General features: G+C 41.5%; 1 protein-coding gene across 25 annotated transcripts in view; it reads right to left on the bottom strand.

Annotated features, from left to right (window-relative positions):
* Magi1 (membrane associated guanylate kinase, WW and PDZ domain containing 1) overlaps positions 1–25,845 on the bottom strand; it is a 623,637-nt gene that overhangs the window by 121,039 nt on the left and 476,753 nt on the right. For all 25 annotated transcript variants that reach the window (XM_085840252.1, XM_085840254.1, XM_085840269.1 and 22 more), the window contains exon 3: positions 14,381–14,500. In XM_085840252.1, coding sequence (XP_085696378.1) covers positions 14,381–14,500 — 120 coding nt within the window. The remainder of the gene's footprint in view (positions 1–14,380; positions 14,501–25,845) is intronic.

The following is a 25,845-nucleotide window of genomic DNA, read 5'->3' as shown; positions in this document are numbered from 1 at the left end:
CCCACTCCCTAGGTTGGTCTATAACTGCTTTTCATATGTTCTCTCAAACTCCATTGGGCTTCATTTTGTAGCCCCTGTAGCCCCTTAAACTAGCCCCTCACCACTGCATGGCGCTTGTACTCATTCCTCCCTTGGACCCTAATCCTTACTACTTACTACTTGTGCTCAAGACATAAGCTCTGATCTAACAGGCTAGATCAAAGCTCTACTCAGCCTGCAACAGGGAAACACACACCTGTCCCTTTCTAACATCTTGTGCTCCATTTATCAAGTTGTTTGATTTAGCATTACTTCTCATTTCTGGGTTATAAATTCTCTACGGCAGTAGCATGGCTGTTTTTGTGCTCCTCCGTGTTCCCTGAGGGCTGCCATAGTCTGTAAGGTACGTCGTGTCACTCAGAAATACTTTGCAGTGACAGCACACATAAATCCCAGCCTGGGACCGCCCTAGATCCCAGTACTGAGGACCCGGTTCTTTGACGTGACTCATGGCATTTCTTTCCACTCCATCAGCTGATCTGAGTAACACAAAACTATGCTATTTGCCATGTATGTGTTCCACAAATTATGGTATCATTCAAAAGACTTCCATCACACTCTCTATTGCTCCTTTTCCCACATGCTTGCCCTGCCCTGCCCTGTAAAGGTATTTACATATAAAAAGGACAATAAACCAACATCCTATAATTAGATGTCTCTCTGTCCCCATGATTTTGAGCATGAGACCAAAGAAGAGACAAGCTAGTATTTATGATTATCTTTCAGCAAAAGTAATCAGTAGTCTTATTTTTCAGTTGAAGGAGATGAGAGTCATATAATTTGTAAATGATGCAGGCATCAAAACATAGGTTTGTGTCAAACATCTATGCACTCAACTCCAGCAACAGAGTAAGTAAAACTTTCCTAACTCCAGCCTCCCCATCCTCAAATTCAGGGGAAAGCCAATGACAGCACAGGTTTCATTTGGTTACTTTCATTATCAACAGAGAACATTCCAGAGCAGAGTTTGCCAACAGAGCTTATCACAATAGAAGGCTCCCAGGGCCCGCCAAAGAACAGGACTCCAGACGGTCTCATTTTCTTCAATGACAAACATGAACTCTCTTCACCCTGCTTTATATCTCTGTCCCCCAAAAGTATACTGCTGACAGCTGCTTTTCTGTAGATCTTCCAGGAAGCAAAACAATCCCATTATTGAACACTGACATCCCCCTTCTAATTAGCATGCAGAAATATGCAGCCCATAACTCCAGTCTGAAATGTCACCCGGCACTGCACTTCTATGCTGAAGGAAAACCTTTTGCAAAGCTCAAAGTGTATAATCAGTGTCTTCTACCCAGAGGCATTTGTAAAACAGGCATGTTCAGAATCAGCCTCACTGAATAGTTCATCCATTGTAAACTCTCTCCCAGGAAAGTCTCAAGGGTGCGTCCAATGGTAACAACCAGGATTGTAGAGTAAAAATGTCAGCAGGAAAAAAAGTACCAAAAGGGATGGGTCTGTTGATTTATTTCAAGTAGTGTATCAAATAAATTAGCTCAGTGCATTAGACAGTTGGGCCAAGGAGTTTATTCTTATTTTCTCTGATTTGCTTTGATACCTTGTCTGTCCAAGAAAAGAATTGAGGAGCTGGTCTGAGTCGGTTCAAAATGCAAAGCTGACACACTCCACTAATTAACTTCTGTGCCTTATAAGAAGGAGCTTTCAGGGCTCTACTCTGTTGGGAGCATCAGCAGCTGTCAGTCAATAGTTACAGCTGGTGAGGGGACAGTTCCAGGATGAAGTCCTTGCCCACTCCCTATCCTGGTTAAAATATAGCACCTCTTTCATTCTTTTGAGACAGGGTTTTACTATGTAATCCAGGCTAAGCTAAAAATCGTGCTCCCCTTGCCTCCTCTCTGGATACCACAGCCACTCAGTGTTTACTATCTTAGCGCATGTTAACACCACAGATATAGATGAAGTAGCTATGGGTGATATAGATTTAGAGATAGACATATAAAGAAAAGTGGCTAGGATTTGTCATAGGAGGATGAGCGTCACTTATCTCTTCTTTCCTTCTCATAATGAATAATACACCACCAAACCCAACTCTTTGGTTACACGCATATCTCTGGATTCAACTTACTCATCACTACTATCACCTATGCAGGTCACAGCTAACCACAACACCAACTGCCAGATAAAATACATAAGTAGGTTCTGTGGGGTGTGTGGGTGTGGGTGTGTGTCTACATGCATATAAAAGTAAGTTCATGACCATGTATCCTATGGCCCATGACTATGCATGTGTGGTTGTTAGTCCTTGCCTTCCAGCTTGTTTTGAAACAGGGTCTCTATTGTAGTCACCACTGTATACTCTGGGTTAGCTAGCCCACAAGCTTCCTCCACCGGTTCTCTCATCTTTGTCTTCCCTCTCACTGATGCACACACTACAGTGTCCAGCGTTTATGTGGATTTATGTTACTGCATTAAGCTTGACAAGGATTCTGGGGGGCCAAATTCAGCTCAAGCTGTCTTTGCTATAAAAAATTGGCAACTGAGGAGAAAGGGGTTCTTCTATGGGACTTTTAATTCTCCCTGAAGATTTTATTCAAAATGATAATGAAATAAATACAGTGGCCAGCAGCTGCATGATTAATTTAAAAATTCAACTTTAAAAAATTATCAGTTATTCTTTTTAATATTTTGTGTGTGTGTGTCTGTCTGTCTGTCTGTCTATGCCCAAAAGGATCAAAGACATCAGATCTCCCTAGAACTGGAGTCACGGGCCATTGTGAGCTGCACAACACAGATGCTGGAAACTTAACTCAGGATCTCTATAAGAATAGTGATTGCTCTTAACCATTGAGCCATCTCTCTAGCTCCAATGTATGAGTTCACAGGAGGTGCAAGGTCATGTACAAAACCTGTGCAAACCCAAGCCAGAGCAAATGCTAGCATGGAGAGGGGAGTTAGGCACAAGGTCCGAATCCTAACTGTGGACCAGCTGACATTTGTTAGCTGTTGAGAGGGAGAGCCTACTTTAAGAGAGGAGCTACTAGTTAAGTTTACTAGTCTCCAGTGGAAGAACACACATCCCAAATGATTAGGGCAGTACAAATTGGTACTTCAGGAACTTAGGGGTTGGGGAATGGACACAAACTTGTGTGGTAGGGAGGGTGGTATTGGCCTGGGAAGAGTTGAGGGTAAGTACTGGGTATGATCAAAATAGATTATAGGAAACTCTGAAAGAAGAGATTAAAAAAAGAAGAAAATATCACCATAAACTTCACCTATTCTGGGGCTTGAGAGACAGCTAAGCGTTAAAAGCACTTGTTCTGGAGCTGGAGAGATAGCTCAGCAGTTAAAAGCACTCACTGCTCTTCCAGAGGTACTGAGTTCAATTCTCAGCAACCACGTGGTGGCTCACAACCATCTGTAATGGGGTCTGATGCCCTCTTCTGTACGCCTATACATTAAGTAAATAAATCTTTAAAACAACAACAACAATAACAAAAGAGCACTTGTTCCTGCAGAGGACTTTTAATTCTCCTTGAAGAATTTTTTATTATAAATAAGTAAATTATTACAAAAAATAAATTAAGATATAGAAATAATAAAATTGCTGTTCTTGCAGAAGACTATCATTCGGTTCTAAGCACCCATACTAAGTGGCTGACAACCTCCTGTAACTCATGGCCTGCTCTGCTCCATGAATTTGCACTTGGGCACAAATGAACGCATGTAACATTCAAAAACCAAAAAGCAAATCTAGAAAATAAATCCAAATCTTCAGTCTGAAGAACCCCAATGGGTTAGTGGCTACTCTACTATATGGGAAGTTGAAAATATAGAGTACAGTGCACTGAACAAGGTTCTCACTGGTTTGGGGAAGCTGAGCCTGGCTGCTTCACTCCCCAGCCACAAGCCATCTTTCTAACCCTCTCTGTACAGTCAGCCCTCTTTCAGGTTGTCCTTGGGTGCTGATGTCTGGGCTCTGCTGCTGTCTCAGAGCAGTTCTCCTGACCTTTCCACAAGCTCTTCTTTTACAGCTGGAGACAGCAGCTGCTGTAGACTTCCAGAGTATGCTGCGGGCACCCTTTCAGGATGCCTTGTGTTGTTCTTTTGTACTAGAGCCTGAGAGGTTCTAGGCCAAATCAGATGGCTCTCTTCCCTTGTTTTGGCACTGGGACAGCAAGGAGGTGCAGGTTCCTGACGGAGCAATCTGTTCAAATTGTGTGGCTGAGAAGCAAACAGAGAGGAGGGAGAAACCAGGCTCCCAAGAGTGACTTCATGAGCATGTGCCGTAAAACTTCCCAAAAGCCTTCTAACTATACTGACTCCATCTTTCTTCTTTTTAAGATTTATTTATTGCATGTGTGCGAGTACAATGTCACTGTCTTCAGACAGACCAGAAGAGGGCATCAGATCCCATTACAGATGGTTGTTAGCTACCATGTGGTTGCTGGGAATTGAACTCAGGGCCTCTGGAAGAGCAGCCCATCTCTCCAGTCCGACTGACTCCATCTTGTAACAGTTCTACCATTTCCCCACAGCACCATGAGCTAGGAAAACAAGCCCTTCATGTAGCTCTTGGGGACATAGCTCTTGAGGACACTTACCTGAACAAAAGCAATCAAATACAGTGATTTTTTAATGAAATATTGGAAGACTATGCTGTGTGGTCTGTTTTGTTCTCAAGGAGAAGCGCTGTTTCTGCTCGTAGTTTTAGAGTACTCAGTTCACAGCATGGTAGACCCAGAAGTAAAAGCCAAAGTCTTGTAAAATCAGGCTCTGCCTTTCTGTAATGAGAGACTGGAAGACATTGCAGATGGTAATGGGAGGAGCCTGGGAAGGAAATCCATAGACTCACTAGCAGATCCACTGGTTTACTGGAAGAAGTCATGAATATACTGTGCCGCAATTTAGGTAAGGCCATGTATACATGTAAGAGAGAATGCTAATGGGAATCGGACCTGTGTCAGGCTCTCACTAAGCCTTTCCCATCACTGTCTCATTCAGTCAGACTGGGGAGGAAGGGCTGCAGTTACCAAAGGGGAAATGGAGACTCCAAGCATAAAGTGACTTGTCAAAGGGGACACAGCTCCGCAGTGTGGGTGGAAACTGAGATTCAAGCAGTGGAATGGCAAGGCTGCCTGTTCCTGAGTGTCCTTCCCCTCCTGCCCCTGATGCAGCCACCACTGTGGAGGGACAGTCCGGGGGCGGCAGGTGAGACAGGCCTTTGGGGATCTAGTAGCATTACTCCTAGGGCGAAATCTGGTATTTAATAAAAATTCCATTTGCTTTCAGCTTGTGAAAGTCAAACTCTAGCTGGTTCCAAAAAGTGAAGAGCCTTCTCGTACGGGTGTGAAATTAAGGTAGTAAAAGGTCAAACGCTGCAGAGCAAGCATCGGGAAATGCATAAAACGTCGCAAGGACTGACTTGGCGGATGAGAAGATTTCAATTTCAAAACAACCAAGCAGCATTTATAGGAACAGAAGACAATCGGGGATTTTCTGGAAAATACTAACTTTCCTTCTTCTGCTGGGCAAGGAAGTCAGCATGCAGCACCAGCAAGCTGCCTGTTACATCTGGGTTATCCTGGTGGGCTTGGGGGAGACCTAGTGTCTCAGAGCTGCCATGAAAACCTTTCATTTAGCCCCGGGATTCCCGTTCGGAAGCTTCAGTCACAACACTGGTGCCATTCCTGTACCGAAGACAGTAAAGAAGAAAAGGAACCTGCTCTACCTATGTGTAATCTGTCACATAAATATCGAATAAACTACGTTTATTTCTCTTTTCCCGTACTAAACATCTGTCTATAGCCTATGTTTTTCCTTTTACCCCAATTCCTCTAGCTCTGCCTCTAAAATGCGAATGTAGAGGATGTACACTTGGGAACTAAGGCTCTCATATTTAAAGAATAAATTATTTTAGGTGAGGACAGTCACTAAACAAAGAGGCTGTACTTGCTCCACAAAAAAAAAGTCACTGGGCTATTAGAGTCACATAAACACTAAGCCCTTTGTGTCTCTCTCAGCCTCTTTCTATTCTTCATTGACTCTCAGACCATACATCCCAGAAGCTATCCAAACATATTCCCTTCCAGGAGCCTAAGACAAAAATAATTAATAATACCACCCCCATGCTCCCCAACCCCCATCACGACAGCATTTCTATGTTCACAACTAGCAAATGATTAAGACTTAAATACTGGCACTGTGGCACACACCTGTAATCCAGGACCTTAAGAGTCTGAGATGGGAGGATGGGTTTCATGCTAGCCTGAGCTAAATAGATGAATGTTTTAAACAAAACATAACCCCTCAATCAAATAACTCCTAAACTATCAAAGGCATATTCAATATTTAGAAATGAACAATAGGTAGCAAGGGAATGGTCCCTTTCCTTCCAAAGAATATCAAAACAAAGCTTCCCTCTCGAGGGTTATGATCTTTGCTTGACTTTTAGTCTCTATCCATAACATTGATATCACTACATAAAATCCACACCGCCCTTAATACAGCAATTCACCTTTCTAGAAAGTGATGAGTTCTTTGAGAATTCATCTTATTTACCCCATTTTGATCTTATTTACCCCATACATCAGCTCCTCCCTTACTCATCCTCCATCTCCCTACACACTCAACACACCTCAATTTTAAAAATCCACTGAGTCTCGTTTGTACTGCAAAACTATCCTTAGATGGAGACCTTCCACTGGGCCTGTCCGTCTACCAGGGGTAACACTCTTAAATCTGTTTATTCTCCAGCAGTTGCTCTTTAGCAAGGGAAGCTCTGCTCTACTCCCTTCTCCTGTCTGAGATTTTATCTGACTTGAGCTTGTGCAGGTCGTATATGTATGCTGGAACAATCACTGTGAGTTTGTATGTGCAAGTGCCCTGCTGTATCCAGAAAACACTGTTTCTGCGTAGAAATCCGCTATTACCGGTATTTACAATCCTTCAGCTTGCTCTCCTACAATGATTCCTGAGCTTTCTATTTTAGGAGTGAGCATTCTGCTGTCTCTTATTCTGTGCACCAAGACCACTTGTGGATGTCTGTATTAACAACCGTCTACTACAAACAGGAGGTTCTCTAATGAGGGTTGAGAAATATATTAATCTATGGGCATAATGGAAAGTCTGTTTAGCAAAAGACTAGTAGTAGGTTCTGCCTATGATCTATCCGTATGGGTTTCATCTTGGGAGGTGGGACTTAAATCCAGTTAGAATGTGGTTGGTTACTCCCATAATGTTCATGTCACTATTGCCCTGGCATGTTTTTCCAAGCCAGTTGTTACTCTGGCTATCAGGGTACGGGTAAGACTGATGATTCCTTTCCTCCTCTAGGGAAGTTTTTCCCACACATTCTTTGACTCAAGGATATATGTTTGTCCTCCAATACAGTTTTATCATCAAGTTCTAGAGGGTACCCAATATCACTGGCTATAACTTGCAATGTTTGGTCATCTATGTAACCTAACTGGCCCAAACCTTCAAAACAGGTAACCCATTCTAAGCATTGAACTTTTTATTTGTTAGTCTATGGTATGTAGGGGCACTGTTACCTCGCTCCAGGGTAATTCCATTCTTTTCATATATGTGGGTGTATATATTTTAGGAAGCTTCTATAGTGGTAGGTCTCCATATGAATTTTCTTGGAACAACATTAGTATTATTTATCTCTCTCTGGCTCCTTCCTCTACCCTGTTCTATTATACCCAACCTCATGTTAACTCTTCCTGACCCATTATCACTCTTTAGCCCTTTATATCACTGAGTTTGTTCTAGTTCTCTTCCCTTGAAAGCTCTTATAATTGCCCTTTATTAATTTCCTGACATCTATGGATATTCCAAACAAAGCAAACATATCTGAAGATTCAAAAGTAACATGCACAAATGATAGAAAATATATGATGTTTCTTTCTGGGCTACTGCACTCGGAGTGATTGTTTCCAGCTCTGTCTATTTACCTATGGATTTCCCAATTTCACTTTTCTTAAAAGCTAATATTTCATTGAGTAAATATATCACATTTTCATTTTTTATCAAATCTTGATATACCTTTGGTAGGCCATACATTGTTCTCATCCATTTCTTTTAGCTTTTCAGTCTGAGGGGCGGGGACACAAACTTCTAAAGTCTGTTTTATGATTCTCTAAACTTCTTAAGCATCTGTAGTGATTACATCACTAATTTTATTAATTTGAATAATCTTTTTCCCTAATGGTTAATAGGCTAGCAAACTGCCAAACTTGCTATCTTCTTAAAAAGCCAGCTTTTTGTTTTATTTTTTGTGTTGTTTTCTCCATCTCCTTAATTTCAGTCCCGACTTTCATTCTTTTTGTCTTAGTTTGATTTTTTTTTATTGCTGTGATAAAAACATGATCAAAATCAACATGAAGATAAAAGTACTTTCTTCATCTTATAGCTTATTGTCTATCACGAAGGAAAGTCAGGGCAAGTGCTCAAGGCCCACAAACTGGGGGCAGGAACTGAGGCAGAAACCACTGAGGGACACCCCTTACTGGGTTGCTCTCTAAGGCTTGCTGTGTTGGCTTTCTTATACAATGCAGGACCACCTGCCCAGGGATAGCACCACCCACAGATGACTCGGCCCACCCATGTAGATCATTAATAAGGAAAATGCCCCCATAGACTTGCCTACAAGCTAATCTGATAAGGGGCATTTTCTTAGTTGAGGTCCCCTCTTCCCAAATGACCCTAGCTTAGTCAAGCAGACAAAAAACACACGAGCACACCCCTGCCTACTGCTTTAGGGTTTTGTTTGTTATGTTTTCCCCAAGGTCTTCAAGGCCACATAGTTAGTAGTTTGAGCTTTTCTCTTAGGGCTGTCTTCACTATATTCCACAAATTTTGGTGTGCTGTGTTCCCATTTTCCTTCTTCTCCTTCTTGATCACTCCTCTGACCTAACTGTCATACAGTAGTGTACTGTTCAGTTTCCAGGAGTCTGTGTACTTTCTCTAGTTTCTATTGCTGGTGAAATCTGGCTTTATCCCCTTATGATCAGACAGACTGCAGAGTGTGGTTTCAATTGTTCTATATTTGTTAAGACATGCGTCAAGTCCTGATACTGATTTATTATGTTCTTTAACTCCAGAGTTTCTCAATATAGGCTTTTAAACCTCCCCCCTTATTTAATGATGGTCTATTGGTAAGTGGGGTACTGAAACCACCCACCATCACCATGTTTGACACAATCTGTAGTTTTAGATCTAATAGTAATTCTCTTATGAAATTGAATGCTCCTATATTTGGTGCATAAATGGTTAGACTGTAATACTGTTAGTGGATTAATACTTTAATGAGTATGAAGTATTCTTCTTTATCCCTTCTGAATAGTTTTAATTTGAAGTCAATTTCCTCAGATATTAGAATAACCACTCCTCTTGTTTATAATTTAATATCTTTTCCCATCATTTCATCTTAAGGTAGTGTCTATCATCAATTGTGGGGAGTATTTCCTGTAGGCAGCAAAAAAAAAAAAAAAAAAAAAAAAAAAAAAGGATCCTATTTTATAATCAAATTTGTTAGTCTGTGTTTCTTTACTGGGGAATTGAGACCACTAAGAGCTATTATTGAACAATATCTATTAATTCCTGTTACTTTATGGTATCTTATTAGATATCTATTAATTAGTGTTCTACTCAAATAAAGTTAAGCTTGATTCTGATTCTTGGGCATGTTTAAATCTCTTTCCATCTCCATTGTACAGCTGGCTTAGCAGTCATAAATTCTATAAATCTGTATTAATCATGGAAAAAAATTTTCTTTTTCCTTTGGTATAATTGGTAATTTGCTGGGTATAGTAGCCTAGACTGGTATCTCTGGTCTTTCATAACTTATCCAAGTGCTTCAGGTTTTCAGTCTCTACTGAAATATTGAAATCTCCTCCTCCTCCTCTTCCTCCCCACTCCTTCCCCTTCCTCTTCCTCCTCCATACCCTTTCTTTGTTGTGTACATTTACTATTTGGACTGTTATGTGGAGATGTTTCTTTCTGGTTGTGTCTATTTGTTGCTCTGTATGCCTCTTATTTTGACAGGCATCTCCTTCCTTAGATTAGGAAAGTTTTCTTCTTTGATTTCGTTGACAATGGGTCTTTGACCTGGGTATTTCCTTTATACATGTTATTCCTGAGTACATTCACTTTTTATATTTTCCTAGAGTTCCTTGTATATTGTGTTCATTATCTTTGTTGTTACTATTCTTTCACACATTCTTTGACTAAGTGATCCAATTCTTCTGGGGCGTCTTAAGACCTCAATTCTTACTTTACCTTGATCAAATCTATTGAGGAGTCTTTTCTCTGAATTTCTTGTTTCCCTTTGAGTTTTATTTCAGTATATCTTCTGAGCTTTCATCTCTTTTTAAAATTCTATTTACACATTATGAATTGCATTCATTATTTCATTCCATTGTGTTTTCTCTATCCCCATTTCAGTATTTATTTAGATCTTCTTTCAGTTTTTAAATTATTTTGTTATCATTTTGAAATCTTTGTCTTAAACATTATCTAAGTTACTTCTCTTGGAAATATTGTTACAGGACTACTAATTTTTGGTGGTGAACTATTGTGTTGGTTATTCATATTGTTTGTGTTTTGGTGATGAGACCTAGGTCTCTAGAGTTAGGTCTTTGGTAAGGTCTCTTCATTCATATATACATATACATATATATATATATATATATATATATATATATATATATATGTCTTTTCTTTGTTGAATTGTTGTTTTATATCTCTGTTTATCGCTTTGCAACCTGTAGGGCTGTAGATCAGCAGAACATTGATCAGTATCAGGATAGTCTTGGGGCAATTCAGTGTTGATGATCAATGGGGCATTAGAATAATCCCAGTTCAGTTTAGGCTTAGGGGAAGTATTTGAGTACAGGAGATAGTAGGGCCTGGGGGGCAACACAAGACACATGATCTTCAGGCAGGGAAGGGGGTTAAGTGGAGTTGTAGTGGAGTCTTGAATCCCTACCAAGAAAAGGGTAAGTAGGAATGGGGCACACAGTACTCAGTATTTAGAGGGGAATCTTGGAGAAGTTGAGGAAAGGGAAACCATGATTAGCACATACTGTACGAAAACATTTGTGTTTCAATAAAAGAACAAACAAACAGGGGCTGGAGAGATGGCTCAGCAGCTAAGAGCACTGACTGCTCTTCTTAGAGGTCCTGAGTTCAAATCCCAGCAACCACATGGTGGCTCACAACCATCTGTAACAGATTCTGTTGTGTCTGAAGACAGCTACTCGAATATATTAAATAAATAAAAGAAAGAAAGAAAGAAAGAACCAACAAACAAGAAAGAATTCCATATGACATCACCTTGTCATATTTTAATTAGTAATTAGTTTGGTTTCTGATGGTGTATACAACCAATGTCACAGATTTAAAAATGTGTAATAGCCAGGCACACCTTTAATCCCAGCACTCAGGAGGCAGAAGCAGGTAGATCTCATTTAGTTTAAAACCAGCCTGGTCTGTAGAAGGAGTTTCAAGACAGACCTATAGAGTAAAAACCTGCCCCCCCCAAAAAAAAGATAGAGCTAGAGGGAGGGAGGGAGGGAGGGAGGAAGAGAGAGGGAGGGAGAGAGAGAGAGAGAGAGAGAGAGAGAGAGAGAGAAGAGAAGAGACGAGACGAGACGAGACGAGATGAGACGAGATGAGACGAGACAGGAAGGTGGGGGAGGGAGGGTCGGGGAGAGGATTCCTACAATCCTCAGGACTACAATGCATAGGACTACCTGTTAGGCATCAAGAGATAGTGTGGAATTGACAGTGTAAGCCTGTAAGGGTGGGGCCCGAGGACCAACACAACACAAGATATGATCTTCAGGCAGGGAAGGGGGATAAGTGGAGTTTTAGTGGAGTCTTGGGTCCCTACTAGGAGAATGGTAACTAGGAATGGGACGGGCAGCACTCAGGAAGCTTTGGGGAACAGGTAGAGTAGGTCATGAGAGTGTAAGGTACCTCCCTGGAGAGGAGTAACTGGAGAGTGAGTCACAAGCATGAGTAGATTTGGCAGCACCAGCCTTGAGCCCCTACCTGGAAAGGGGGCTAGGGAATGGGCACACAGTCCTCAGGCAGGTTGGGGCGGAGGCAGGTCAATAATCATCTTTTTTATTTACCTTTGCTTTTTAATCTTAATGTTTTAAATTTCTTTGTGATTACCCAATACACATAAATTTTAAGAGTTAGAGATTATGAATAAATTAGAAATTTAATCTAGTTAATTGTATTATATTATACTATTCAGTTTCAAATAACAGTACCCCAAAGAATGATCAAGCTACAATATTGTTCCAGAAAATGTAACACTTTAAAGACATTTACATGGTCAACCAGGGGATAAAAATATCCCCGTGGATCAGTCATCATCAGAACTAAATCAACACCATAGCAAGGTATTGTCTCAGTCCAGGCAGAGTGGCTGTAACCAAGATAGACGTTGTATGTCCAGTACGAAAACAACCCAGAAATTCCTTAGAAATCTAGAAACGAAACCATATAATCCGGCAATGCCTCTCCTGAGTATATATGTATATGATGTCCAAAGAGAAATTGGTATGTAAAACACATCCTTACTCCCATGTTTATTATTGTTCACAAAGGTCAGAACAAGGCATCAACCCTAAAGAAAACACAATTTCTATAGACAACGTACTAATATTCCCCCAATGAAAAGTCATTAAAAACTGGGGCTGGGGATGTAGCTCAGTTGATAACATGTTTGCCCGGTATGCCAGTAACCTCAGCACTGGAGAGGTGGAGGCAGAAGGATTAAGTTCAAGGTCATCCTCAGCTACATACTGAGCATCATGCTAGCCAGGCCTACATGAGACTTGTCTCAAAAACAAAAGCAAAGACCTACCAGGAGTATATGAAGTCTTTCTCTTCAATCATTGGCATCAACACGAATGAGCATGAATGCAGTGAGGCTAGGTGAGTAAGTCAGGCACAGAAAGACAGATACCTCATGTTCTTACTTGCATGTGCGAGACTCACTAGCTGTGTAACAGAAGAGGAGAGGGCAGAGGAGAATAGCAGCAACCAGAGGCTGAGAGGAGTATGTGAAACGGAGAGGACAGTTAGCAGTAGCATAGATGCAGTTAGCTAAGTAGAAGAACTTCCAATTTACTACATGTAGCATGATAGAATGACTGTGGCTGTCACTAATTACACAGTTCAAAACAGCCAGTAGGAAGGATTCTAAATATACCTAACACAAAAGATCAGTATTTGAAATGATGAGTATCACTTGTGGTCCAGCCTAGGGTTGAACTCATGACCTCTGGTTTCAGTAGCCCTACAGTCTTGGAGTTCCAAGTATATGTCCTGATCTGATCCTTACATATGTATGAAATATGAAACTGTACCCTGTAAACATAACTACAAGATGTCAAAAAAATTATAAAATTTAGGTATGAAAACACTCACACATAAAGAACTAGTTAGATAATTTATAATGCAATCCCCAAACAAGTAAGGAAATGTAATTTTTCCCCTCCCAGGTTTTGACATAGGAATTTCACTTACAGAAACTTACACTATCACTGCAGCTAATGTTTATACTCTGAGAGAGCAAAAATTACAAATATGGTAAAAATAAATCTTCAAAAAAATTAAAACAACCCAAAATTTTACCCAGAGGAAGAAAAGTAAATAAATGATGGCACAATCATATGAAGAATCACACAGGGATTTGAGAAAGGATAACAAGATGTTCTCTATTACTGAATGGCAAGAACCTAATAAGACAGAACAAGAAACAGAAGAAAAAGGCATCAAAAGCATGCAGCACACATGGTCCTCTTTGTAAAACAAGAAGCTATGAACACACACACAGGTGTGTAAATGCATGCATGCTAATACACAAATCAACTTAAAAATATAATCAAAACCAAAACCAAACAAACCAAACCAAACCAGGAGTTCCAGTCAGCAGTCACATTGCCCGTCACACTGAATTCCAACCAGCCAGGCAGCATTCTGCCACAGGAAACTGTGATATTTCTTTATGATCTGTGTAAACACACTTCCAGGCAAAACCACCTCCTGGTAAAAATGGAATTCCATTTCCTCAAGATAAAAACAATTCCTAGAAGTCCAGCAGTGACAACCTATGATTCAGTGAAATAGTATGTGTATCCACATCAAACCACAACATGTATGTCCTTAAGCTTAAATGGTAAAAGAGAAAAAGTATTTGCAAAGAGAGTCTTCAAGCTTTCCCATGTCTTATTGGCATGAACCATATTTAGGTAAGTTAATCTCTTCTTCCTTCTTTAGACTCTCCCAGAGTCTAAACGCTCTGCCTGGACCACTGCAGGCACTAGGAATGCCCCAGGGCAGCTGGAGAGCTCACCTTCATAGGTGCCGACTTCCAACAGGGTCCCGCTCTGCTCGAGGTCCAAGAACTCCTTCACAGTCAGAAAGCTGTAATCCACGCCAGGCACTTCTCCTTCTCTGGGAGACCGGGTTGTGCCTGCAGCAGAAAAGACAAAGGCCCAGGATACCATTAGTCCCTTTGAACAGGGAGTTCCAACCTAAGTAATTAAACAAACCTGCTCTGTAAGTTGGCCTGCCTAGAACTCAAACCCAGGAAAAGCAGCTTCTTAATAGAAAAGCATCCCAATTCCATTGCCCTTCCCTCCTGCAGGGGAAAGGGAACACAGCTAATCCATAGACACCTTTAGCATTTGTTTTGTTTTATTTTGTTTTTAATGCAGAAGCAAATAAAAAATATTAAATTCAATGCCACACAGGCAATGCTCACAATTATCTGCTTTTAAGACTCTAGTAAATGCCACAAAATTATCTACCTTGAGCTCAGGGCCTAAGGGGTTGTATTGTTATCACAGGCCTTAAAATCCTTGCTCTCAATACATCTGGCAAATTCCAGTGTAACAAGGCTTTGAAGAAAATGACACCATTGTACAGGCTCAGCACTGTAGAGACGCGACTGCCCAATCTGTGCTTGGACATCAACTAGGGATTAAAATGCTGCTTCTCTCCAGGTAATTATTATGCTCCGTAAAATGTGGACACCCATGAGCTCCGAGGACAGAGAAAGGACACCGTGTATGAAAGGAAAATTCCCCCTGAATTAATCTGTTCACACTTTCAACAGCTAATCAATGTATCCATTTCTCTTAGGAAATGACATGTGCCACTGAGAGAATTTAAGACATTCTGTCCAGGCTCCGAACTGTAGAGCTATCTATCACATTTCAACACAGTGTCAACCAAAGAAAGGAAGCCACAAGGGGAACGTGGTTCACAGATACTCCAAAAGGGAAAATAAAGATGCAATCACACAGTATGTACTGGGAACCTGATTAATGTTACGAGGAAGAAAACAGAGCCAGACAATATGATTTCTGATCCTGTGTCAACCTTACAAGCCTACAGCTAGGGGATGAAACTCAAGAGCTGAGTTTACACAGCATCATCGATGGCGGTGATTTAAAGTTCACCAGTATAATAAGCAGGGCTTTGCCTTTTTCCCAGAACACGCTCCTTGTCATTGTAAAGCAATTACATCAGCAACTATATGTGGGCAGTGGTTCTAATACCCTGAGTGCTGTGTGGCATCTGGTACCTGTGTATAAGATGGGTGTCGACATGCATATACTGTGTAGCTATAATTTCCTCAGGTCAAAACCCTCAAGAATTGCTTCGTACTTTGCTCAGGCTTTGCTCCATTTCTTAGTGTTATACAATTTTAAAATGCCTTAAATCCAAATATCTTACAAGATAGCTTCATTTTTTTTTTCACAGAATAGTAGAGCGTATACCACTGGAGATCAGAGGCTTGGATGAGAAGGACAAAATCCTCAATCTGGCTCTCTACTCATGGTCTCAGGCATGTCCTTAGTTTCTATTACTTTTGAATGTCCTTGTGGCAAGACAGGATTAACAATAGTTCTTACAGTACAGGTTTGCTGAACACGTCTACTGAGATAACACTTGAAGCCAATCGCTGTTACCTGGCATTGTTTTTATTAAATGAGTTTTGACATTCTTATGCTTCGGATTCTACTCTAACATCTTGCAATTATACAAATACGTATGCATGTATGTGTGTATATAGATGACATTGTTTGTATCAATTACTTAGTATTTTTCTGAGGTCCCAGTGCATGCCAAGTGAGGATGGAAGCAGAGAAAGCATTGGTAAATAAGGCAAGGTTTTTGCCATAACGAAAACTGGCCATTTTACTGTGAGACAGAACATATGCACATATGCAAACAAGCACAGAGTATTATTTTTAGGTAAAAAGAATGTCCTGGAAAGCATCGTAGTGCCATGCAGGCTACAAGACGGAATGTGGAGGAAGGGGGCAAGCTGAGGAGTGCAGAGCCAAGTTGGGGTTAGGCACCAGGAAAAGCCTGGCTCATGCAAGGTGTCAAGAAAGTGTCAAAGGCAGGGGGGGGGGGGCAAGCCTCCTGGAAGCTTTGGTGTGGGTATGGCTTGGCATGCAGGGGAATGGCCACTGGGCTATAACAAAAAGATGGGAATCAGTTGAAAATCAAAGCAAGAAGCTTCATTCATGATGGGGCCAGAAGAAATGTTTTACATTTTATACTCCTAAGGGCCTTGGGTCAACATTTACTTCTAAAAGATCTTTGAGTAGAGAGGGGGGAGGGGAAGGGAGGGAGGGAGGGAGGGAGGGAGGGAGGGAGGGAGGGAGGGAGGGAGGGTGCAAGAAAAGCAAGATGGTGAGTCATGGGCAGTCACAGTGGCCAAGACTGAGTGAACCAGAGATCAGGAAGGTGCCGGTGGTAAGCAGCAGTCAATATCTACTACAAAACACACAAACCTTAAGTCACTATAGCATGGTCCATAGCACAGACTATTCACAGTATATAACGCAGGGCTGCAGAGATGGCTCAATGGATAAGAGTAATGTCTGCTCTTCCTGAGGATCCAGAATTGATTCTCAGCACCTGCAGGGTGGCCACTCACAACTGGCCGTAACTCCAATTCAAGGGGATTGATGCCCTCATCTGGTCTGTGTGTGTACCTCCTGTACAGGCTTCACAGACACACATGCAAGCAAAACAGCAATATACATGAACATGAAATACGGAAATGAGGACATACAACTCATCCTGTTATACTGTTACTAAAATTCTCAGGGTCAAAACCTGAGTTTGGAAGCTCCAACAAGCCCATTTAACCAACCATCCTCCATGTATCAAAGAGACAAGGAGCCAAGCAGAGCAGAGAAAGAACATGGTTCAGTGGAGCCACACTGGCCACCTTCAGTCTGTCTTACAAAGTAAGTAGTCAGGACTGTGGAACCCTTGGGGGAGGTAAGTTTGGCTGGCACTAGGATGTCAATTGTTCCTTCCCTCAGCATGAGGTTTTCAGGGGCTCTTTAGTGGTTTTGTTTTTTTTGGTTTTTTTTTTGGTGGGGGTGGGGTGGGGTGGAGGGCATTGTTTCAATAGTCTGATAATACAAGTGCCTCTCTTTAAAATCCTCTCTCCTACCAGGAAGGTTAGAATTACTCTGTCTGCATTTTAAAGACAAACATAAAGTAACTTGCTGGTGGATCAGATGTGCTTGCTATGTAAGAGAGAATGAAGACTTAAAAACATTTTTAACCTGGACAAATGAGCAATGTTGTTTATAAAAACTGAAATCATGGAATAAATTGTTCCAAGAGCTCCCTCTTGGGGGTCAAAAAGTTCGCCTTAGTTGTGTTAAATTTGAGATTAGACCCTTTGGTGCAGAGGAGGAACATCTGAAGGTCAAATGGAGACTGAGACATCTGGAGGGCTCAGTTAGCAAGCCAGGGACATCTGATGGTGGAGCCCTCTAAGAAAGACAATCCAAGGAGAATCTGTAGGAGAAGAAACCAAGAAGCACTGGCTGGACAGGAAACCCTTCTACTTTCCATTCTAGGGATGGGAGGAAGACTACAATACAGTTGAGCAGGAGGTCCTGAAGCCAAGAGAAAAAAGTTGTCTAGTCAGCAACTTGTAAGGCGCTATACTAGCCAATGCCACCCTGCCCCAGCGTGGGGCAGGGATAGAGTCTCTCAGGACATGCTGCAAAAGGATCCGCTTCAAGTTTGTTCTTGGGGTAAACTCACACTCAGCCTGCATCCACAAAGTCCATGCAAAGAAAAAAAAAAAAAAGATGAGGAAAAAATAAAACCTAACAAGCATCCTCGAGTGTCTCAGGTCTTCCAGGACCAGAGTCTCCTCTCCCTCCGTCCAATCTGGTTCATATTTGCCAATTCTTTTTTTCATCCAATTTGCCAGATTTACTTTAAAGACAACCAGTCACCCCTGGGTCTTAATTTCCTGAAAGGATTGGAAGTAATACGGAACTTCAAAAATTACATTTTACAGGAAAAATGAAGCTGCTAGAGACACTGTCTTCCCAAGAAAACAAATCTGCTTCAAACTGCTTCTGAGCTGCAGGGAGGAGGTAGGAAGGCGGGTGCCTCTCCACCCACTGGACTCACAGGGCTTATTACCCAGGCGAAACCTGTCCTCACTATAGGCTACCAAGAGGGTGACTCCCAGGGATGCTCTGAGCAACCCACTCTGGACCTGGGCCAACTTCCCAGGATCCATTCAGAGAGGATGCTGGGGAAAAGGCCATAGGGAGGGGCTCCGCCTCTTCTTTTCTTGTAACAGAATGACAGGCTGCTGGCTGGACACACGCCTGACAGATGGCATTTCAAAGGGATTTCGGGAGCCATCTGGGGTGGGTACAATTATTACAAACCGTGCTTCTAACAAAGCCAGAAGGGTTACTTCCTGAAAGAAGAGAAGTAAAACAAATTCTATCATGTTAGGAAGACACATAAAAATATACCAGGCTAACAAACTCGGGTTTTCTGCAGCCTAAAATGCTACCTTCTGTTTGCCGAGCTGGAAACCAGGCCAGCAATATCTTCCAGTTATTAGCTTTAAGCGCATAAACACAGTGTTTCTCTTCTTTGAGAAAAGGAGACTATCAAACACTGGGGGAAACAACCGCTTCTAGCTCCTAGATGTTTACATATAGAAAGGCATTGCACATTTAATCAACAGTATATTTAATTTGCACAAAAAACCCAAAGAAGTTGGATTAATATTATATTCCCTTTGCTGGTGAAGAGCCTGAGATTCAGGCAGGGAAAGTAACCCTTCCACAGCCATAGAAAATATTTGAATGACAACAGTTCATATCCTCTCCCATTCTAAACTAGGCTCGTCCAACAGAACCTTCTGTTATAGCAATAATGCTTCATTTTGGTGCTGCCTAACATGTAGGCCCTTGCACTAAGTGGCTATTGGAAAGTGGTTCCTGGGTCCAGGAAACGGCTCAGGGGATGTGGTGTTTGCCATGGACACATGAGGATCTAGGTTCAGACCCCTAGCATCCACATAAAAGCCAGGAGCAGAAGAAATTCTAGTCTGTAATTCCAATATAAGAATGGGTAGTGGATCAGAGCTTGCTGGCCAGCCAGTTTAACCAACCCAGGAGCTCCATGTTCAAAGAGAGACTACATCTCAAAAAAATAAGACGGGGAGAGAATAGAAAAGATGCCCAAAGTCCACTTCTGGCTTCCACCTGCACACACAACTATACACACACACCTGCATGCAAACATGTACAGATACACCCACATGGGGGTGTGGATGGCACTACTGAGACTGTGGGACTGATTTCAATATTATTTTCTTTTAAATGTGAAGAACAGCTGCCAATAGCCACCAGACTAGCCAGGATACCTATCCCCGAAGGGAATCTGAGTTTCTGGTTTTACACTGTGTATTGATACCGTCTCCTAAAGACTTCTAGCTCTCAAAATAGCAGGAAACATACTAATCTTAAACAGCAAGACATCTTGAACCACTATTTGAAAATCTGCCATTTAAAAGCCCATAAATGCTTTCGAAAATGATCTAGTCAAAGTCTGTGTTTTTGTCCTTATTGACTATGTTCCTTGGGGAAAAAAAATCTATATATTTTAAGATAATTTGTGATAGCATGGATTGCAACGAGTTGAATAAAATAAAATAAAATAAGGGGGGAAAACAAGGAGCCTACACAGGGGGGACAACGGGTCTGAGCACAGCGGTTGTGCCCTCAGGAGCAGGTCTGGCTCTGTAACTGCAAATGGCAGGAATGGTTAGACGGCAGGCACTTGCCACAAGGAACGCTAGCAATGTGCACTCAAGTGACACAAACGAGTCACGGAATAATAAGTCACTATTGCTGCATTTCCCCCAAGAGCAGAGAACGAAAGCCCATGCTTTGTAAGCTTATATTCTAACAGCTCAACTGTTGGAGGAATACTAAACTCAACACTGGGCACTTTCCAGAGGGTGGCTGCAGAGACAGTGAGAGAGGAAACAGCTGTTCCTTTCAGTAGCTACCTCTCATAATCTGAACTGTGTTGATGAGGGCATGTATTTATTTCTGCATCTTATAAAACAATTACTTAAATATTTAAGACCTAAGTCTTTGACACTAAATTCAAGGATCTTTAATCTCAATTTATTCCCCCATAAAACCATGCAAACAAACTATAGGCCCCAGCCTGCTACACTAACAATGCATTTCAAGGTTTCCCAGGTGACAGAAAGCTAACACCAAGGTCAATACCACACACCTTCAGTTGTGGAGAAGAACATAGTGCAAATAAAGTTTTAGAGAAAGTGGTACTATTTTCCCACCAAAACTTAAAATGTTCAATCATTCAAGTCCTCCTTAATTGTGTTAAAAGGACTGATAAGTTAGCAGTACCCGAACAGTGGGTTCCCCAGACCTTTCTCCCACCAGATCATAAGTTAATCTGACACTGTGCTACTGAATGTCTCGGTGAGAATTAGCAATGGCCCTAGAGTTCTCCTAGCAAAGTCTGAGTGGCTATTTGCTTCTTATGCACATTTTATGGTCCATAAACTTTTAGTGTACCTGGCTTCAGTGACCCTCGCTGAGGAAATCAGAAAGTGACCTTCTTCGCCATCACACTCTGCTGAGTGCAGCTAAGGAGAGGACACTGGATAGAAAGCCCTTCTAGAGATCCTACATGACCCCTGAGGTGGCTGGAGAGACCCTAGAGCTGAAAGCCTGCTACGAAGCTGTCTCCTCTCACACTGACTCAGGTTACCAACACAGGCAGGTTTCCAGACACACCTTCTCAATGGAGTTCTTTCCCAGCAGCTGTACAGTGAGTCTCAGGCCCAGCCTGCTAACGGGACCACGAGCATCTCCCTCAGATCCAACAGCCAATGTGTAATGATATCATTTGCTGCTACATTAATTTGAGTCTTGTTTATCAAAGCCTAGCATGACTTCAAGGAGATTACTTTCATTTCATGGTTTAGGACAGTTGAACATGCTACACACAGACAGCATTTTATCTTGTAATACAGCTGCTTGCATTTCTTAGACATCCTAGATATTGGATGATGAGGCCAGCCTTATGCTAGTCGTTCTTCAGCTAATGTAGATGGAGCACAGAAGTGTGCGCTGCCACCATCTCTCTAGCTTACTCCATACTAACATCTCATACTACTTTGTTTTACAGCTCTGAAAACTAGCAGCACTAGTAATGTTAGCTCTTCAAACCAAAGTATTTTCAAAAGATTCAACATGACAATTTATTAAAAAGTTACACATAAATGAGCCATACACTCTAATAACCCAACTCTTGTGTTTCTTCCAGAGAAGTGAAATACAAGTTTACAACCAAATACACACACACACACACACACACACGTGTTTGTGTTTGTGTGTGTGTGTGTGTGTGTGCGTGTGCGTCTGTGTTTATGAAAGCCTCATTTGTAATCACCTCAAGCTGGAAATGACCCAAATGGTCTTCCACTGGTCAAACTGTGGCGCGTCACTGCAATGGAACAACACTCAACAAAACAACTATTACACACAACAGTGTGGATGAATCTCAAATATATTGTGCTAAGTGGAGAAAAAAAATCCCCAAACCCAGGCCTACAAGGCTATCTGTAGTATATTACCATTTACATGATGGTCTATAAAAGGCAAAATCACTGCAAGGAAGACAAACTATCACAGAGAGGTAGTGTGGGTGGTTTGAGTTGACTACACAGTGCACAGGGGCATGCCACGGTGGCTAGGAAGAGAGGCTACATGAACACTCTGCTTACCGACAGTAGTAGATGGATATTCTAGACTTAGGCATTTATTTAAGCTCATGGGATCCTGCCTTAGTTTGTTTTCCTGTTGCTATGATAAAATACCCTAACAAAAGGAACTTAACGAAGGGCTCATTTTGGTTCACAGTTGGAGATATAGACTATGAAGATCAGGAACCCAAAAGCAGTGGGAGCTGGATGGCTGGTCACACTGCCTTCACAATCAGGAAGCAGAGAGAGAGAGTGCGTGTGTGCTCGGTCTACTTTCTCCTTATATATAGTCCAGGATTCCAATCTAAAGACCATGCTACCCATAGTGGTTGGGTCGTCCCACCTCAATTAACACCAGCGAATGCTACTGCTTATTAGTTTCTTGACAAAAGGAAATGCTTAGCATTTCATTAAGGGAAGAATCAATTTCATTTTGTCATAACTACCAACCAAAATTAAACCCAATAAAAACAAAGGTTGTTTAATCTGAAGCCCAAGGCTTGAATTCTTTTATTACAAAATGAGATAACCACTGTAGATATCTGTAAGCATCAGGTGGAGACCACCTCCTCAACATAATTTTAAGGCTTTTTCATAAGTGGAGCAGCTCTAACACAATTCCAGAGACTGACGAGCCTGTACTTCACATAGTGCAGGTTCTTCAGGACTGGAGGTAGCTACTCTCTTACTGCATTGTGTCCTCACATGGAGGGAGGAGGTGGAGGAGGAGAGCATGAGCTCTTCCTTTTCAAATGACATTAATTCCATCATGGGTAACTGATACTGTTGTAAGCCTTCCTAATCTCTCCCTAGAGGCTCTACTTCCAAGCATCACCACAGTCACTGTAGGGGTTAGGGCCCAGAGATAGAGCACTGTTGTTAGTGCCTCTGAGCAATAGACATGTACAAAATACAGAACAGAGCTGAGAAACTCCTGTCTTGTGTCCAAACTGTTTACAATCTAATTAGGCCCATGTCCTGCCTGAACTGACGGCCTCATCGCTAACAGTAATAATATCTAAAAAGTCATCATATAGAACAGTATACCACAAACAGACATGAAGAAGACAGACCAGGTCTCCGCAAGGGCAGGACCAAAACTCTGGAGGCGTTTTCTCTAATGTGCCCTAAGTGCTGATACAAGTCCCTCTTTTCTCAAAGACAGCCACATGGTCAAAGGGAATTGGTTTTTCACTCCTTGGGGACTCTTCTTTCTAAGCCTCTCTACCACGGTACAGAGGTGTACAATAGTACCCTCATCTTTCCATCCCAGACCTTAAAACAGAATAGTCAACTGTGTCTTAAACAGAATAGATGCTTGACAGCAGCTACAGACAGACATTTTCTTCTTGCAGCTACAATTCATAAACCGGGGCTCATCCACCTCTTCCCTGTGTGTGAACACTACCTAATGGAGTCTCAGAAACAGCACTGGGAGATCCCATCCACACGCCTGCCAATGGTCCCTTATGCAGAGGACTCAGGAACCTGGCCACCTAAGATAGGAAGTGTCTAATTTGGCTCTGTGATCCCTAGCTCTTTTCTCTACAACTGACTTGAGTTAAAGAAAAGAAAGCTGTGCCAAATCCAAGAAGCTCGAGGGAAACTCCTCAAACTGTCCGTATCTGTCATTTTGGAGGCAGCCTGCCCTCAGTGATCACATGTGTGCACATGTTGTGCTTCAGTAGGGATTCTGTAGACAGATAATGGAACCACGGGATGACACAAAAAGGCACATAGAAAGCAAATGACTAAGTCTACAGCTCAAAAGGAAAAAGGGTGTAGAAGAGGAAGAAGTCTTGGCCAGTTCTGTGACCAAATTAATCATGTAGCTGGCTGGCTTCTGACCACTCCTTTCTATGTCTTCTGTCCTTATTTGTACCAAAGAACGTCTTATTTTGGGGGAATATACTGTAGATATACAAATCAATTCACACAGAAGGTTACATACTTGTGGCCAATTAAGGCATTTTATAATCCCATATGTGTTAGCTATATCACTCCTGGTATTGACCCAAAAGGCTCAAAATCAGCATATGGTGGAGACACTTGAATATCTGTTTATTATACACCTATTCTTAATAGCTAAATTATGGAAGCAACCTAGATGTCCAACATCATAAAAATGGGTAAGAAAACCAGAGAATATGTATACTATGAAAAATTTTCAGCCATATAGGAAAAGAAAATGTTGTGTTGCTTACAGGAAAATGGGAGCAATGAAAGATAATCATATTAAAAATAAGCCAAACACAGACAAATATTCTGGTTTTTTTTCCCCCTCACTTGTGGAATTTAGATTTTATTGAATATATAAACTACCCCTTTTTTCATTCAAAGTAAAATATCCAGGAAGACAAGAAAAACCAAAAGTAAAGGAAAAAGGAGAGAGAGTGAAGAATAAGAGCTTGAGGAGAGGATGTTCGACAGCATTTAAACAGGCACAAAAGCCCGAAAAAGAAATCTTATCCGGAGGTCGGGGGGAATTCATATTTATACCAAATGTTCATAGTTTATATGTGTTATCCTATTTCATCCTCATGGGAATCCTAGAAGGTAGGTAGGGATCATCACAGGTGAGATGATAGGTAGAAAGAGGCGCTGTGTCATTTGTCAAAATGATATATCGAGTGAATAGCAGAATTAGATCTGAAGAAAAGTTACTGTCACAGAAACCCAGAGTGGGGTGAGGGGCCCAGAAATGAGGTGGCTTGAGGTAACTTAGCTGAGAAGAAAGCTGATAAAGTATTCTCAGGATCTCCAGGATCTCAATCCAAGTTGTATGGCATCCTATCACACTACCTTCTAACAAGAGAAACCAGGTAAAGATCCCAGCCTCCATTCAGTAGCAAATTCTGGTACACAGGGGCATGGGCATTAGCTGTTGCTCTTCCCCTCTGCATGTGGGACAGAACGCTAGCACACATAAGCGCAGAAAGTCTGCCGTCATTAAACACAGGAGAGCAAAGGTCTCCTGATGTTGCTGCCTCATTCTAAAGAGCAGCAAAAACATTCAGGAAATGAAGGATGAGGATCTGCACTGTGAGAGGATGCCCTTATCAAATCAACCTCTGGGGATTACCGTGACACACGTTTCATCTGAGTACAATCCAGGAAGTGAGGAATGACAATCTGCATGGGAAAGGCTGTCTGTGATAAAGGGGGACTGAAGGTGGTTGTATCCAGCATGACAGGTGATAGATACTTTAACGGTCTCTGAAGTCACTACACAATTGTTTGTCTATAATGGAACAGATTCAGATTCATTTCCAATGTTTTCAACTGGACAATTTTTAAAAATGTATGAAGAAGAGATTATTTGAATGAAAAGCAATGACTAATTAAGAATATCAAACGGTTCTAATATTAGGCAGCTTGTTTTCTTAGTTTAAAAGACAAAAAAAAAAGTCTAGGAATGACTGCTAATGAGCATATGGTTTCTTGGGGGACAATGGAAATATTCTGCAATTTACTAGTTGCAGTAGTTGTGTGAATATAATACAAACCAATGAATTGTACACTCCAAATGAGTGAATTTTATGGTATCCAAACTGTACCAATCAGACTGTTAAAATATAAATAAATGTTAGCTGGGCAAGGTGATGCATGGTTATAACTATAGCTTGCATGGAGCTAAGGCAGGAGGAATCCAAGTTTGAAGGCAGCTTGGGCTATATAAGGAATTTTAGGTCAGCCTTAGCCACACAGTG

Source organism: Mus caroli, unplaced genomic scaffold, assembly GCF_978045245.1.
Source record: "Mus caroli unplaced genomic scaffold, Mus_caroli_1 scaffold_7, whole genome shotgun sequence".
Lineage (NCBI taxonomy): Eukaryota > Metazoa > Chordata > Mammalia > Rodentia > Muridae > Mus > Mus caroli.
The sequence above is the reverse complement of the archived record's forward strand: the minus strand, read 5'-3'. Positions and strand labels throughout refer to the sequence as shown.